The sequence below is a fragment of the Asparagus officinalis genome, chromosome 4, assembly GCF_001876935.1.
Source record: "Asparagus officinalis chromosome 4, Aspof.V1, whole genome shotgun sequence".
Lineage (NCBI taxonomy): Eukaryota > Viridiplantae > Streptophyta > Magnoliopsida > Asparagales > Asparagaceae > Asparagus > Asparagus officinalis.
This window is the reverse complement of record NC_033797.1, coordinates 20708152-20725693: the sequence shown is the minus strand read 5'-3', so window position 1 is coordinate 20725693 and position 17542 is coordinate 20708152. Positions and strand designations below refer to the sequence as shown.

The window sequence follows — 17542 nt, the reverse complement described above, 5'->3', positions numbered from 1 at the left end:
CGTGTTATGCAAAAACAATTTTTCAATATGCAGAATTTTTAATAAACTTTCATTTGAAAATAATTTATGTAAACATCATGACTTATTTGGTTTTCAAACCTCGAATTTGTATGATATTCTCATCTATTTTCTCTTAATTGATATTTTTTATGCACTTTTGACGGACATCGATTTGAATTTTTCTTATGGAGGCTATTTGTATTAGCATATGTATCTGTAATTGGTAAGCACATACCTATATAATAAAGATGATCATATCTGATCCGTTTGCCTAATAGATTTTAGTTTTGAACTTGGAATCCTATAGCGCACACCAATGAGAAAAGGGAAAAAAGTTATTTTTTTATTTTCTTGATATGATCATATCAAGCTAATAATACCAGCATATTTTAAGGGGATTTAGTTTGAGATCTAAATCTACTCCTAACCAATGAAGGGGCTAAAGGGTTAGCAGGTGCAATTGAAAGATCGAGTCATCCGGAGAAAATAACGAGTCAAAAAGAGATCCCTATCCTTTCGTTTTGTTTTCCAATTAAAGCAAACCCTTGCCCAAAATTGTCATCTTTCTTCTTCTTAAATAACCTTTGTTTTGTCCAAAACGAAGAAAAAATAAATTTTGTTCTCTCTCTCTCACGATTTCGACCTCCTTTTGAAGGTACGTTCATTTTTCGCGCATTTTGCTTTAAGTTGGCCATGCTCAGTTTGTAGCCAAAAATTGATGAATTTATTTTTCCAATCGAAATAGGGGAGATCTTTGCTTCCAGATTCTGTATTGTTGACAGTGTTATCGTTTAATATCCGTTCGCAACATGCCATTGTAAAAATTATCGATTATTGCATACATAACTTGTACCTGATGAATACGACATTTGTAGTTCTGATCCATGCGAATTTGATGTAGTTCTTTATTCCTATAATTCACATTTAGTTATGATGGTGATCTTTACATTATAGAGAGGTTAATATTTTAGTTATACTTTTGACCCTGATCTGAAGTAAATTAGTTATGATGATTAATAGCATTGCCACATTCATTGCAGATATACTCTTTACATTATAGAGAGATTAATATTTTATTTTCCATAAAGCTCTTTTATTAGCAATTTAGACCGTTCAACACGGGCAAAGATTCTCTACATCCTAGATTATATAAGAATTTTTACAATTAGTTATGATGATTAATAGCATTGCCACATTCATGGAGCTCATAATTAAAAGAATTTATATATACTTTATATAACGATTATAATTCATGGGGTCTGTGATTAGTGAATTCTAGAGGTGCTCTAGAAGACTAGAATCCATGATGTAGATGATCTCTGCCTGTTCAACACCTAAAAGAGAATAGAGATCTCCGCACAACATATTGAAATATTGGAGAATCTCTCCGCAATACACTAATTTTCATGATGTATTACCTCCAATGCTTTATCTAACAATGCAGATGGAGACATTCCTATTCACCTCCGAGTCCGTGAACGAGGGCCACCCCGACAAAATCTGTGACCAAGTCTCCGACGCAATCCTGGACGCCTGCCTGGCCCAGGACCCCGAGAGCAAGGTCGCCTGCGAGACCTGCACAAAAACCAACATGGTCATGGTCTTCGGTGAGATCACTACCAAAGCCAAGGTCGACTATGAGAAAATCGTCCGCGACACCTGCAGAGGCATCGGATTTGTCTCCGCCGATGTTGGGCTTGATGCTGATAAGTGCAATGTGCTCATCAACATCGAGCAGCAGAGTCCTGACATTGCGCAGGGAGTGCACGGGCATTTGTCGAAGAAGCCGGAGGAGATTGGGGCTGGGGATCAGGGCCACATGTTTGGGTATGCGACGGACGAGACGCCGGAGTTGATGCCGCTGACGCATGTGCTGGCGACTAAGATTGGGGCGAAGTTGACGGAGGTCAGGAAGAATGGGACTTGCAAGTGGGTCAGGCCTGACGGAAAGACTCAGGTTTGTGATAGAGTTAAGGGGTTTTTGCTTTTAGACCCATTTGTTTACTCCCATTTATTTTTAAACCCATGTACTATTATTTGTATCTTTAAGCCCAATTCACATTTTGTATTTATTTTTAAACCCAATCTTCAAAATATAAAAATAAGTGGTTTTGGGTTTAAAGATAAATACAAAAGGTGAATTGGGCTTAAAGATACAAATAATAGTACTTGGGTTTAAAAATAAATGGGAGTAAACAAATGGGTCTAAAAGCAAAAACCCCTAGAGTTAAATTAAAGAATGAGAACATGCTTCGAAAAGTAAAAAAAATTCTCTCCTCTCCAATGTCTATCTAGTTTACTCCAAGGTGGCAACAATTGCGACGTATTCTCTTTCACGAATGATTTTTCCCATTGAACTTTTCCAGATATATTTTCATAGTTAATATATGAAAAGTTATTCTCTATTTCATTTACTCTTCTTGCAAATTAAAATTTAGCTACCTTGAGAATCATCTTCAAGGATTCTGTTCTTATTATCCTCACTAATATTCACACAAAATTTAATTCAAATAATCATTGTTACATCGACTAATTTTTATTCTCTCTTTTTTCATAGGTATAGGTATAGATTGTTGACTTTTATCGCACGCGTCCAAAACATCCAATGCACCAACATGAACTTTTATCTCCCGTAAATACAATATATATAATAGGGAACTAGTATCCTTATCATTCTTATTATAAATTTTAGAAATTTAGCATGGAGCAGGATCTTGTACAGTAATACTACGAGCTGTTTGTATCAGTGAAAAACAACGACATAATTTTCGGTATCGCGTTTCTTAGCATTCTCTATCCTTGCTGTCCTAAAAATGGGCTAACAACTCAGGTGACGGTCGAGTACCGCAACGACAACGGCGCCATGGTCCCCCTCCGCGTCCACACGGTCCTCATCTCCACCCAGCACGACGAGTCCGTCACCAACGAAACGATCGCCTCCGACCTCATGGAACACGTTATCAAGCCTGTGGTCCCCTCCGAATACCTCGACGACAAGACCATCTTCCACCTCAAACATATATATAATATTAATATTATATATATAATATATTAAAAAAAAAATAACAAAAAAAAAAATATATATGATATATATATTAAAAAAAAACCTCGCCGCTTCGTCACTTCGCGCCCCCACGTCTTTGACGGCCGGCCATCACCGGCGCAAGATCATCATCGACACCTACGGGGGCTGGGGAGCACACGGAGGAGGCGCCTTCTCGCGGCAAGGACCCCACCAAGGTCGACCGCAGGCGGGCTACATCGTCCGTCAGGCGGCCAAGAGCGTCGTCGCCTCCGGCTGGCGCGCCTTTGGGCTCCGTGCAGGTGTGCTACGCGATCGGGGTGCTCCGAGCCCCTGTCTTTTGTTCGTGGATAGTTACAAGACCGGAAAGATACCCGACAAGGAGATACTGGAGTTGATAAAGGAGAGTTTTGATTTCAGGCCCGGGATGATATCGATCAATCTCGATCTCATGCGAGGTGGGAACTTTAGGTTTCAGAAGACTGCGGCGTATGGGCATTTTGGACGCGACGACCCTGATTTTACTTGGGAGAAGGTGAAGATTCTCAAGCCCAAGGCTTAAAAAAAAGGAAGAAGGAAGAAGAGACGAGCGTAAAAGCGTGCGTGCGTGCGTGCTCTGGTTTGCTCAGATTGACAGTATGCTGAACTTATTAGGCATGTTTCTTTGGTTTGGCGAATTGCTATTGCTACCGCCAATCTTGTTGGCGTGTTGTTGTTTCGGGATTTTTATTTAATTAAGAGAGTGAAACTAATATGTTAGGTTGCTATTTAGGTTATGTTCTGCGAAAATAAATTGTAGTGAATGTTGCGGTAATAAATGTTGTATGCAACATTTTTGCTGGAAATCGAACTTCATATCCATTGTTTGGATATATGCTATTTTATTGTGGAAAATGTATTTTTAGTATGAATTTAGGGGCTGTTTAGTTCATGGGTTAGTTTTGGTGCGTGCCACTGATTTTTCAAAAAAAAAATCCATATTCATAATCATGTTTTTTATCATGCGTATTGAAGAGGATCTGATGAATGATAAATCTAAGCAAAAAATTCTTGTTTGGCTGAGCATAATTTGTTGAGGATAATATGGTATAATATCACTCATTTTTCCTTTTTTAGATAAGGCTCATTCATATTTTTAGGGTATTATAATTGATGCATCAATCCTATGCGGCAGCTCCAATTTTATGATAAAAAATGCTAACCAAACAATATATTTAGTTAAAATTCAAGATTTTAGTCTTGTAGGTCCTGTTTTTTGATGCAAAGTTGCAAAATGTAAGGAAACAATCAGCCCCTTAGTGTTTGGTTGAGAAAAAAAAATTGGTGCAAAACCTTTATTCTGAATCTGTATTTGGTTTCTTGAGCATTTGGAGTCAAACGGCTTACTAGCGCATTTATTTGATTGTGATGGTTCATAGCAATTGCTATTGCTACCGCCAGTCTTCTTGGCATGTTACTGTTTCGGTAAGTTTTGTTTAAGAAATTAAGGAAAACAAGTTATTAATATATATTTACACCAAAAAAGAGTGAAGATTCTCTACAATCTTGATTGTAGAGAAAATATATGTAGGCTAGTCAGGGCCGGCCCTGATGTTTGTGTTGCCCTAGCCCAATCCAATTTTGATTGCCTCTTATATTAAAAATTTGGTACGAACAATAACGATAAAAATGAATACATATAATATCATTTAGCGTTTTATATTGGGCTCAAACTGATAATATTCTCTTGCAAAATCAATTTCATATAGGAAAAGGTTACATTTGTTCTACAATTTAATTCAAAGAAAAATACTTCTCTTTGGCCAACTTTTTAAAATAATTCAGAAGAAAAATACATATAAGAAAAAATTATATTTTATGTTTATAAATTATAACCCTACATTATATATATAAAATTTGGTTGTCCTCCGGTCTTGGGTTGTCCCAGTCCCGGGGCTTGGTGGGCTTAGTACCCCAGGGATGGGCCTGAGGCTAGCTAGTACGGCTAGCTAGTACTATTAGTGGATCAAATAAAATCAACCGAGTGAGGAGATTTAATCGGTGCATTATATAGTTTCTCTACACCTAGGGATGTAGAGGGTCTCTACACATAAAGAAAGCTACTAACAAAAGAATCTAAAGCTACAGTATGGCAAAACAAAAAAGAAAAGCTTTAGAAATTTGTGGTCATATTGTGATTGTCTTGTATATCTATGGGTATCAAGATAATGGTTTGTAATTCTTCTTTAATAATGTCGGCTTAAGGCATTCGTTTCCCCCAAACGGGAAAAAAACTGATCATTTAGTAAGTGATGAATTTGCTAGCTAAATAAAAGTTGGAAACTCTTAAATTTGATGGTCACGAAGCGTGAATTATTTGATTTAGGCATCCTGCGTTCATTAAAGAAAAATGCTCCTCTAAGAAGCGTCCAGTTATAATGTAATAATAAGTTCAATACAAGCATGAAAATAAAGGCTCAGTTTGGCAAAATGGAGATAAACTGTTGTTCTTTTAAACTAGTTTAAAAGTAAACCATGTCAGAGGGTGGACCACAAAAGAACTAGCTTAAGACCAAATTAACTTTGGAATATCAAAACTAGTTTAAGTCTTGGCCTAAATTTTGCTAGACTAAGGCTTTAGACCAATGTTATCTTCACTTGATCTTATTTAATGAGTTTGCTAAACACTGCATGCCTAATGCTCCGGAGAACCCAATGTTATGTTATCAATAAATTTCTCATACCTCTGCAATTTCATCCGATATCCAATTTGATCATGAAGTTTCTCATAAAATACAACTCTATAATTGAACAACGGGAAAGGCAATAAACCATTCATAATCATATTAAGAACCAAAAACAAGTAGAAAGTACGTAGTACTCTCAAGAGTATATCAGCTAGCGGGAAATATACAAGAAGACATAACATGTTTTTTTGCAGGAATAGCAACAAATGCATGACCATGGCCTCTGTTTTTCATAGACGAGTAATAATTCCTGGGAATCAAGATGACAGCTCATCCCACAGAAGACCATAACCAATTTCAAGCACATGAATATTTTCCTGGAATGACAATACCACATTGAATTCTTATCATTTTCATGTGTCTACAACTTGACATTAGCTGGAGTTAGGCCTATAAATTATTGCAACGCGTTCAGTGAACTGATCCGATAACAATTTGTAGAAGACAAATTCTGAAATAGTCCCACATTCGGATCCAATAAGACAAGTAGGTCATGCCTGCATGTAAGAGAAGAACACCATGCAAGAGTCTTTTATCTCTGCGTACGTGAAGAATTACTTCTAGAAAACAATAATTCTATCCTTTATCCTGTACCTCTAACTGCTGGCTGTTACGTGTAGTTAATAGGGATTAGCTAGAGTTAAAACTTAATTATGCTAAGACTAGCCCCCTATTAACATAACGTAAATTTATATATCAAGGATATCATTGTGAGTTTTTTATGGCGTTTTTTCTATTGAAAACAATATCATATCATTGCGTTGTTCTCCAAAGAAGTTTTAAAAAAATTTGGTGATTTTTTTAACACAAGTTTAAAAACTTTCTATACATATATTATATTATAATATTATATTATACATAATATATTAAAATATAACTTACTATATTATACTACTAAAAAATTTAAAGAGTTTTTTCACAGAATCCACCTTTATAGTAGGGTCATTCTATAGTAACAACCTTTGATTGTCAATTTATACATAAACCATCTTTAACCACTATTTTTATCGCAATTAACCATCTGAATTCACTTACAAATCATATTTTTTTCAGATTTTGTTGTAATGATTAGTAGTTAAATACAAGTATATTACAGATATGATCCTTAATGAAGGTTTGGTGGGATCAATTTCTGAAAAAATTAATTGAAAAGTGAGCACAACTAGTTGATTGCAACATAAAACTCTTTAAAATGGTTTGTATATAGATTGGCAATCAAATATGGTTACTATTGAATGACCTATTTTAAAGGTGATTTTCTCAACAAAAAAGAAAACATATTGTATTAGGAGAAAATGTGTATAAGTTGACGGCCCATTTTATAAACTGGGCTGCCAAGCTTATGCCATGTGAGTCCCATTGCTTCTCTGCAGCTCACATGGCAATGGGTTGACAGCCCGTTTTGCAAAATGGACCATCAACTATAGCCAATTTCCTCATTGCATTAATGTATTATAATATAAACTCATAATTAATAGTATTAGACGCATTGTTCATATATTATATTTGATTATAAAAATACAATATATCATATTATAATATATTATGTTATATTTATTATAGTATACTATATTGTATTAAGCATATTACTAATATGCTATATTAATTATGCTAAAAATATAAAAATTGTATAGTTAATGAATTAACATTCCCAGTTCAAAACACCTAAAACGTGTTTCGAAGTAAGCACGTTTCGTTCTCTGCTTTTAGATGTTTCAGCTCATAAACCACCCCGGTTCTCAAATATGTAGTGTTTTTCGTTTCGGAAAAAAAGGGAAAAATGTCATGTCCTGCTCCTCAATTCCCTGTCACAACATGTACAAATAATTTCAATTTTTTGTCAAGAAAAATTCGAACTCCTTTTCTTTGGACTTTTTCTAAAAAAGAGTATATATTCATTCGACAGACGCTCATTCAATAGTCCAACGAGAGCCGAAGTATCGGTGCAAATGGACGGAGACGGACGTTGGGTGCATCCTGCCCCTGACTACAAGGGGAGCATAGAGAGAGTTTTTCACAACTCCACTGGTGACACAGTCTGTTTGCTCCAAAGCCCACCATCGTGTTTGAGGCTCACTCCATCGATAACAGCTCCGAGCATTGCACCTCCGCCAAGGAACGCCGGTGGTCATGGCGAAGTGGCATAGAACACTAAAAATTGTGCCTATTATAACAACTTGAGCAACAATCGCAAGTCTAAGTAACTTAATTAACTTCGATGTCATATCAAATATTTAGCACATAGCCATAATTCTAAACTAACCAATGGAAATCATAATTGGTAAAAAGAGATTCCCAAAGCAATTGAAAAGTGATTCGAATGTTGGAAACGTAATATTCATGAATAAAATATCCCCACTTTTAAGTATTGCCTTTTTTGAATAAGTTTTAAATAATTGAGAAATATTTTTTTTTCACAGATGATCGACTTTGTATAACTCAAACAAGCCATCATAAAGTATGTCTATGCATACCTAAATTTTACAAAAAACCACTTACACCCCGAATAAAAACTAGGCGAAACCAGAAATGAGCTCATATATTGAAAAGAACAAGTTGAACTTTTGCATCAGCGAATTTGTAAAAATTATAGCAATGAACTCTTCGAGAGAGTTCATCAACTTCCTCCTATATCCAATTTGATCATGACATTTATCATCGAATAATAATCTAAGAGAAAGCAGCATCGATAATATCATTAGCGCTGGCAGTGAGCAGAAAAGCTAGAAAATACTATCCAAGTACCAGCAAAAATTATGCATACAAGAAGGTAGACCATGACTTTTGCAAGCGGAGCAACAACTAATGCGTGAAGGTGGGCCCCTCTGTTTGTGTTTGTCATAGAAGAGTGATGAACTCTATGAATCAAGATGACAGCTCACGTCATAAAAGACTAAAACTAATTTCACGTGCTTCAAAGGTGGAGGGTTATCTACATAAATCTCCGCTCTATCATTTTCATGCGCCTCTGCTAGGAGTTACTAGTCTTACATTAGGGCCTGTTTGGATTTGTAGGGGGTGAAGGGAAGTTAAGGGAAACTGAGAGAATGGAAGGGAAGAGAAGGGAGTTTCCTTCCCCTTGGTTACACCCCAATTTGGGGGGTAACAAATTTTATACTATTAGGGGGTGAACCAAAGAGAACTAGGGTGAATTAACTTCACCTCCTAAGTGTTCCCAAACAAGGTGAATGGAAGTGAATGATTCCCCTAACTTCCCTTCACCCTCATTCCCCTCAATCCAAACAAGCCCTTAACTAACTCCTATTATCATACGCAACACAAATTCTCCATCAGCCCTTTATATGAATCCAATAGACGACCGAGTGAGTACGGGTAGCAATGTTTAAGAGGAGACCCGTACCCTCCTCACCTCCTGATTTTTGCGTATTTAATAGGGAGATTAGTTAGAGTTAAGACTTAGCACCAAGACTAACCCCAGTCAACATACACCATTCTGTAAATACCAACGAAAGCATTTCATAAATAGCATCATGGTAATCCAATCCAGCACAAGACAAAGCAGACAAGACGTCTATTTATTTCTGTGCTTCCCAATTCATTGTCGGTATTTGTCAAGGACACTCGTGCTATGCATAGGGATCACAACCAAGCTTCCACAAAATCACAACCACGCATCTCCGAGCGATCAGCATGCGATGTGCTCGTGACTTTCCACATGCGAAGGAAAGCGTCATACCATCCGCATCGAGCTGATTTTATATCAAAGCCGAAGTCCATGTTGCAAAGTAGATCAAGAAACATGCAAGAGTGAGGCCAAAAGACCACACCACATAAATGCACACAAACCTGGGGGCAATATATGATTGTTTGGAACGCACAACACAGGGTAGCCAAGCGAGTCAAAAAGTCGGTTATATCAAGTTGGGTTGATGGAAATAAACGCTGAATCTTCAACATAATAAGGATTTATCGCTTAAAAGGTAAAGAAAATACCACAGAAAAATATTGCGGCTATGTACTGTTGCGAGGAACATAAGATGGAGAGTGTGAAACAAGTTAATCATGATCAGTACATGGAAGAGAAGGAAATGAACGTGAAACTCTCTTTTTCCACTAGGAAAATGAAAATGAAAAAAGGACACACACATGCACACACATTATTGGCTTCTTCTCTTCCAATTTTCTTTGCGCTAGGAGGTAACTCGGCACAAAAATCATCAGTAGAAAAGCTAAAACTTAAACATGCAATATTAGTCACAGTAGCAGTGAAGCAGTCACTGTATAACCTGATTATTCCAGAGAGATTCCATCAACACAAAGATTGAGCAACAAGACGAGCAACAAGTTTGCAATCCAATTATAACACAGTAAAAGAAACTTCTAAATGTAGCTCTATCAACAAAATCACAACAAACAAGCAGATTAAAAGCCCTACTACTTATGTCGCTCAGCATGATTTAGTTCACAGGCAGCAATGGATGATAAACAGAGAATTTCAATAAAATTTATTCTACTATCCTCTCTTTTATCCATGCTAGAATAGACGATGAGTTGATTTTTCTAATTGAACTTTCACTATTTTCTTGGAATACTCATGAAGCTTATTTATTTCAAGCAACTAGCTGCTATTAGAGTTCCTGCTACTACACACATTGTTTTCTAGTATGTCCATGGTAGTTTTTGGGGCAAAACAATGAAAATTTTATGGAATTTCTTAAAATTAGCCCTAAAATTATTCCGCTATTGTTAGTAGCTAATAAGAACAAGCACAGAAGCATTTAATGTTTGGTCCATGTAGAACAACAGAAACAAAGTCTAAAATCCAGATCTTTGGGGTTCGGTACATGAATCCATTTTCTCCAGTTTTCTTTTTATAGGGAAGTTCCTGCTCCACAATTTCCTTATTATTTTCTTCCATTTTTAATTGCCTAAATCCATGTACATTTGGTCTATCTTCTTCTTAAGTGAAATTTCAGCTAAATAAGCATTGTTTTCTTTTAACTGCCTTAACAATGCACATTTGGTCTATCGAAAGGCACTCCTCCAGCTACAATTGTGTCACTCCTGTGTAACACAATGATCCTTCTCCTGTCGCGGTGTCCAAGCCACCTCAAGGCCATTCTCGCTCATCTTCAATTTCTTCAACTTCCTCATTCTTCACACCTAAAATCACCTATGTTCATAATCCTCCCTTTCCCTCGCAACACGGGCCTCCATTACTTCTTCCTTTTTAAAATGCTTTGATGAATCAACAGTATCTCTTTACAAATATTTAAAGTAATGATTACTATGCAATCACTACTCGTGACGAAGAATAATTAAACCACTTAATCACCCTTTATTATACCCCTCGAAATGTGTGGATCAAGACGAGTGGTATGAACCATCATTAGTGACTTTCTATGTAACTCTCACAAACTTATTTCGAGGACCACTCTCATGAAAGCACTTAAAGTGAACGAGTACCGCTTTTATGAACATAACCATTCAGGTAGGCATCTATAAGTAATCCTTTCCTCCTGTCTTTAGATGTTCATTCAATCAATTCATCCCTTAGTTCAATCGGGCCTGTTTGGTTCATAAAAAAACCATGGAAATCAAAGTTTTAGGAAATTGGTGTTGAACCATGTTGGGTTTTGAAGTTGATACATTTCTTTTTCTTGTCTGTTTCGTCCTTGGTTTTTGGGAAATAGGGGGTAGAAAACACCTGCCACATAGATCTTTCAAGAACAGAGCTCAAACCTCTTAAACTGGCTGGAAATTTAATTTTTTTTCGCATTAAATATTGGGTGACAATATCAATGGAGGAAATTGGAGAAAAGGATTAAGGGTTTACAACATTTCCCATTATCTATTATTTGCCTATCAAACAAAGAAATTTGAGGAAATCAAAAGATACTGTCCGATTTCTTGTTTTTAAACTTTTGAACAAAAAAAGAGAAAATGAAGAAATACTACTACACCATATGATTTCCATGCGAAACAAACAGGGAAAAAAAATCTACTTCTAGGAAAATACGCAGAAACGCACTGAAATAGATTTCCAGGGTTAATTTCTATTTCCTTTTTTGTTTCTTTTGTGAGGATGTGAACCAAACAGGCTCTTATTCATGTTATCCAATTTGTAAGCATTAGAACAACACTATTAGTAACCACCCATCACAATGCAAGGAGTATATTACAAGTCTTTGTAATCTATGCCAGTACGACTATTCCAGCATAAGATGCAAGGAATTCTTTTTTCAAGTGGGGCAAAAAAATAATAATTACTCAGTAGTTGGTCACAAACTTTTAAGATGTATCACGCATAATAAACATGCAACAATTCCCAAAGGGCTTATGACTTGCAATTGAATCGTATCAAAGGGTAGCAGTAATCAAATAACACAAACCGAGGTCTAAGCCTGGGCCGGCTGTGGATTCCACTGCGAAGGAGTCTGCGCTTTCTTAATGGACAGCGCATGTATCTCTTTCATCTGCTCCGCAAGCGCAGCGTTCACTATCCTGTGCCTCTCCAGCAACCTCTTCCCCTCGAACTTCTCCGACACCACTTCAATCTCAAAGCTCGCCCCACACCTAAATCGCCAAATAAGCAAGAAAAACTTTTTAAAAACGAGGAATTTTACTGATTTTAAAATTAAAAGAGGAAGATGATGATGTGGATCGTTTTAGATTTACCCTCCGGATGTATCGATCACTTGCTGGAAAATAGAAAAAACAATTAAAAAAAATTAGGGTTAGGGTTTAGTTAAATTTATAGAAATAAACTGAGATTAGGGAACCGGGGAGTGCGGGGCTAACGAGATGGGAAGGGCTGAGGGCAGAATTGAGAGCCGATTCGACGTTTTCTTTCGTGACGCCCATCTCTGATTTTGTGCTGACTTGAATTAGGGGGAGAGTGATTCTGCGTGCTCCCCTTCGCTTGTTTGTCGTTGACAAAATTGGAGCGATCCAGGGTTTTGGGTTAATTTTTGTGGGATGGGAATCTCTCGGACGAGCTGAGGATAGAATGACATGGGCCGGGCCTTGTGATTTTCTAAAATAGTATACAGCTTCTTTTTTACATTTTATAGTTTTAAAAACTTTTGCTTATATACCTTTGTTTGTTTTCTTGTCAGCAGTTTATATCTTATAGTTTTTAAAACTTGTATTTTGAATACTATGAAGTTTTTAAAATTGACACTTAAATAAGTTGAAGTTTTTCAAGCTTGCACTTGATATCCTCAAGTTTGCATAACTAAAAGTATTTAAGTGCAAGTTTTAAAAACATTACTATATATAAGCGCTGCTAAAATAAGTGAGGATATGTAAGTACTGGTTTTAAGAATTTATGGTATATGGATTCTGGAAAAAAAATAAGTGAAGATATGCGAAGTAGCGGGAACTATTGGATATTGAAATGCAATTAAGCCGGTAGATTTTCAGGCCATAATAGTCTAAGGGAATGTTTGGTTCATGGATTGTATTTTAATGCACTCTATGGATTTAGAAAAATCCAAGCGAACTTTGTTTAGTTGCACGTGCATTTTATTAAGAATATGTGACTAATATCACAAATTTGGATGAAATCAGCATAATTTTAGGGAATCGTATTTGATACATTTATCCTACATGACAACCCTAAATTCATGGCATTAAAAATGATGAACAAACATTGAATTTGATGATAAAAATCTTATATTTTATGTGGGTCCCCTTTTTTAATGCAAAAGTCACTATAATGCATGGAAATAAACGGGTCCTAATAGAGACATAAACTCTTTTATTTGGCAATACATTATTGAGAAGTATTCCTAATATTTTGTTTATTATTGCATCAATTCCGAACTGCAACGTCAAGAAATTTGCACGCTCCCAACCCTATCGTTCAACATCCAATATATAATAATTGCATAAACAGATTTGCATATTATAGGCTTCACACGACCACGAACATGAAGAAAAAAAATTTTAATGCACAGACTCCAAACCAATGCAATTTCGGATGTTCAATATTTTTGCGTAAATATCCAGAGATCTTAACAATGGAACGCGGCATGCAATCAAAAGCAGTTAACACCACAAGAAAGAACATTTCCTGCAATCAACTTGGCTACAATCAATTTTGCTATTTTTTACGATTAATAAAATAATAATGACATCACTACATTAGTTCTCTCATATCTAAATGATGTAAACCCATTTTGATAAAGTAATAAAAGGGCTAGGGTTTCAGACAGATGCCTCGTCTATTTTCTCAACAAAAAAAAAAAGTAAATCACTTTACAATTCCAGCTAAATGAATTACTTTAATTTGCAACGAAAACACCATTGTACAATACAGTATGCAAATTCAAAAGTTTTTGCAACTAGCCGGATACTAGATTTGCAGAAATATTTTTCCCCAACACAAGTATGAGTACCCTAACAACGAATTTGGTACTAGTCTTACGCAATAAACAAATTTGAAGCTAGTCTTACACAATAAATTGGATTATTTGCATACATGCTCCTTATATCATGGGAATCTACAAAAATATCCCTCAAATTTAAGTATTTGCAAAACTTTCTTTAAAACATCAACTTTGTGAAAAAAAATACCCTTAAAATTAACGAACCATCAATTTGGTGCTAACTATTTTATTGATAATTTTTACATTGCAATTATAAATTAATTTATTATAGTTAACAATTAATTTCTTGAGGGTAATTTTTTCCAAAATTGATAATTTGAGGGATAGTTCTATAAATACTGAGATTTGGAGATTATTTTTGTGAATATTCATGTATAATAAAACATTTTTTTCACATGTAATATTTATGTTTACGATTGCATCATAAGTGTGCAAAAATTATAATAGAGGAGCATATATATGCAAAAAGTCCCAATTTGTAACCGTTCTTGCCAATTTACACCCCCCTAATACATAGTAATAAACCCCCCCCCCCCCCCCCCCCCGCCACCCCCCGCCCCCCCCCACAAAAATATAACACGCACTTCTTAATTATATTACTTAGCCACGATCCTATGTAATTAAAAACCGTAACAACAAATCCAACCCCCGCTTACCAGCGAAGCCGAGCGAAACCCGCCGCGCGCCCACCTTCTTTATATAAGACCCTCACTTGCATCCCCTCTCCTAATCAATTCCTACCGGCGTGAAAAAAAAACCCCGATACGGCAAACCGAAACGATCCGAAAACCTAAAACCGAAATTTCTGTCGGCGATGTCGGATGCGTTCTGCCCTGACTGCAAGCGGAGCACGGAGGTCGTCTTCGACGCACTCCGCCGGCGACACCGTCTGCCTCCGAGTGCGGGCTACGTGCTCGAGGCCCACTCGGATCGACGAAACCTCAGAATTGGAGGACGTTTGCGAATGAATCGCGGCGAGTAACGATCCGGTTCGCTGATCGGTGGGCCTCTAACCCGCTTCTAACCCGACGGCGGTGCTTTCGGACGGTGATATCGAAGCCGAACTGGGCTGCGCCACAGGGGGATTTTCTGTCCTCGTCGCTTGGTCGTTGGCAGAATCGGGGGTCGAATTCTGATCGGTCGTTGATTTTGGCGTTTCGGACGATTGCTACCATGGCTGATAGGTTTGTTGCCCTAAATTTGGATTTTGTTGGTTCCCCTAAAGTTTGATTGAGTAGGTAGAGGTTAGGGAAATATCTAGGTTTAGTTATGGTATGGTACTTTCCGAATTGAATAGAACTTTGAGAAATGATTCATTACTTTGATAAAATGACCAGTTGATTTCATGACTAGGTTGCCCAAGGTGCCAAAATTCGAGCGTTCAGGAATAAATAATACTTTTTCCCCCTGAAAAAACATTGATCGTCGAGGATAAAAAATTTGGATTAAACTGGTGGATGTTAAGGAAAGATATGATCTCTTTTGTTGCGGTTTTTAGATTAGTGGGATTTGATTTTGTGAGTATTTAGGAGCGATGGGGTTTACTCTTGACATGATACTTTACCAATTGAATTGACCTTTAGAAATGCTTCAATATTTTGCAAATTGTAAGGTATATGGATCATTTTTTTAGTAACCAGTTTATTTCATAAGGTTACTTGAGGTTCCAAAGTTAGATCCTTCAGGATTAAATATTACTTTTTTTCTGCAGAGAACCATTGATAGTTTCTGTTCCTGGTGTTAAATAGAAAACATGATGCTTTGGTGATATAAACTGATCTTTACTTTCATCTTCTAGTTGCTTGTTTGTGTTGATTTATCATCTGCATTTATCCTACGCTCTTGCGTTATTTGGGGTAGCTTTATCGCTCTCCTTAGTTAAAATTTTTCATATATGCATGTAATTCGTATCTAAGATTTCCTATATGTAGTTTTCACCGCTTAGAAGAATGCTGGGTTGCCACTTGTAAGTTTTTTGTTTTTCAATCTGGATCTTCTTTTATTAATTGATTTAGTTTTTAGGTGCAAGCATTGCCCTCATCTCCTTGGCTCTGCAAGTTGCCTTGGACTTGAAATGCAATTGCATATAGAATAATGATCATCTTATCCCTCCTTGTAGATTATCCTTTCTTATAGAATCATCTGTAGAGTAGGAGAATGTTGAGGCTTTTGCTCTGGTATGCAATTAATTACCCCCGATGAATAAGGACCTAGATTTCCTCGTCCACTAACTAACCTCCTATGATGCTAAACATTATGGTGCGCCCTTCTCCTCTCCCGTAAGTTGTTTGCATGGCTAGAAATGCTTCAATATCTAGGTTTACTATGATTTGGTGCTTTCTTAATTGAATAAAACTTTGGGAAATGGTTCGGAATTTTGCAAATTGCAAGGTATTTGCATCAAATTTTTATAAAATGACCAATCGATTTCATAACAAGGCTGCTTAAGATGCCAAAATTAGAGCGTGGAGGATTAAATAATACTTTTTTTCCCCTGAAAAAAACATAGATTGTTGAGGATCAAAAATTGTGGAGGTTAAGGAAAGATATGATTTTTAATTTTTTGCGTTTTTTGGATTATTGGGATTGATTTTGTGAGTATTTAGGAGCAATGGGGTTTATTCTTACATGATACTTTACCAATTGAATAGATCTTTGAGAAATGCTTCAATATTTTGCAAATTGCAAGGTATATGCAGCAATTTTTTTAAAGTAACCAGTTCATCTTTTAGTTGCTTGTTTGTGTTGATTTATCATCTGAATTTATCTATGTTCTTGCGTTATATGTGCTAGCTTTATCGCCCTCCTTAGCTAAAATATCTTATATATGCATGTAATTCATATCTAAGATTTCCTATATATGAGAGATGAAATCAGCAGTTTATATCGATGCCACGAGATATTTGTAGGCCTACGTTTCTGTTTTAGTTCGAAACAGATGTGGTTCTAGTTACATTTACTATAACCATCCAGTACTAGTTTATGATTGATAATGAATTGCTCATTTGGTGACACATTTTTAACTTTGGCAAAAGTTTCACAAATCACGGAAAGACAATGTTATTTTCTTTGATTAACGCCATTCCTCTCTATGTCAATGTGCTAAGTTGAGGTCGAATATCTCAGGCAGTTCCCTTGTGAGATAGCTTCTTCGTATAAACCGACTCACCCAAGTATCAGTTTGTTGATCACAGTTCTTATTAGTATTTGGATAATACATGAGAGTGTTCTGCTTCTGCACCATTGCCTTATATTGGAAATTTTATTGTTTTCTAATTGTCAGTTTAAATTATGTTTCTTTCGTTAGCTGTTTTTGGTAAAAACTTGTGCTCCCTATGCATGCTTGCTTATCCATTTTATCTCATGCAAAAAGTCAACAAGGTTCCTCCAGTTACATTTTTAAACCTTGTCAATAAATAGGAACAATCAACTCACTCACT

At 36.3% G+C, this 17542-nt stretch overlaps 2 protein-coding genes and 1 pseudogene across 2 annotated transcripts in view; 2 read left to right on the top strand and 1 right to left on the bottom strand.

Moving 5' to 3' along the window:
* Positions 1439 to 3953, top strand: LOC109839778 (annotated as a pseudogene).
* On the bottom strand, positions 11966 to 12739 carry LOC109836887 (protein BOLA2). The gene is made up of 3 exons (XM_020404928.1): positions 12511 to 12739; positions 12388 to 12410; positions 11966 to 12285 (listed from the first exon to the last, which is right to left on the bottom strand). Exons 1-3 carry the CDS (start codon positions 12571 to 12573, stop codon positions 12108 to 12110), a joined length of 264 nt encoding a protein of 87 aa, XP_020260517.1. The 5' UTR covers positions 12574 to 12739; the 3' UTR covers positions 11966 to 12107.
* Positions 14837 to 17542, top strand: part of LOC109836885 (transcription initiation factor IIB-like) — a 9500-nt gene continuing 6794 nt past the window's right edge. The window contains 3 exon segments of the mRNA XM_020404927.1: positions 14837 to 14970; positions 14972 to 15049; positions 15051 to 15286. Coding sequence (XP_020260516.1) covers positions 14917 to 14970; positions 14972 to 15049; positions 15051 to 15286 — 368 coding nt within the window. The 5' untranslated portion in view covers positions 14837 to 14916.

Excerpts from the sequence above, each read along its gene's own strand:
- LOC109836887 (XM_020404928.1), bottom strand. The coding sequence starts at position 12,573 with ATGGGCGTCACGAAAGAAAACGTCGAATCGGCTCTCAATTCTGCCCTC. Across the intron at positions 12,411-12,510 it reads CCCTCAGCCCTTCCCATCTC|CAAGTGATCGATACATCCGG; the intron begins GTTAGCCCCGCA and ends TCTATTTTCCAG. Across the intron at positions 12,286-12,387 it reads GTGATCGATACATCCGGAGG|GTGTGGGGCGAGCTTTGAGA; the intron begins GTAAATCTAAAA and ends TTGGCGATTTAG.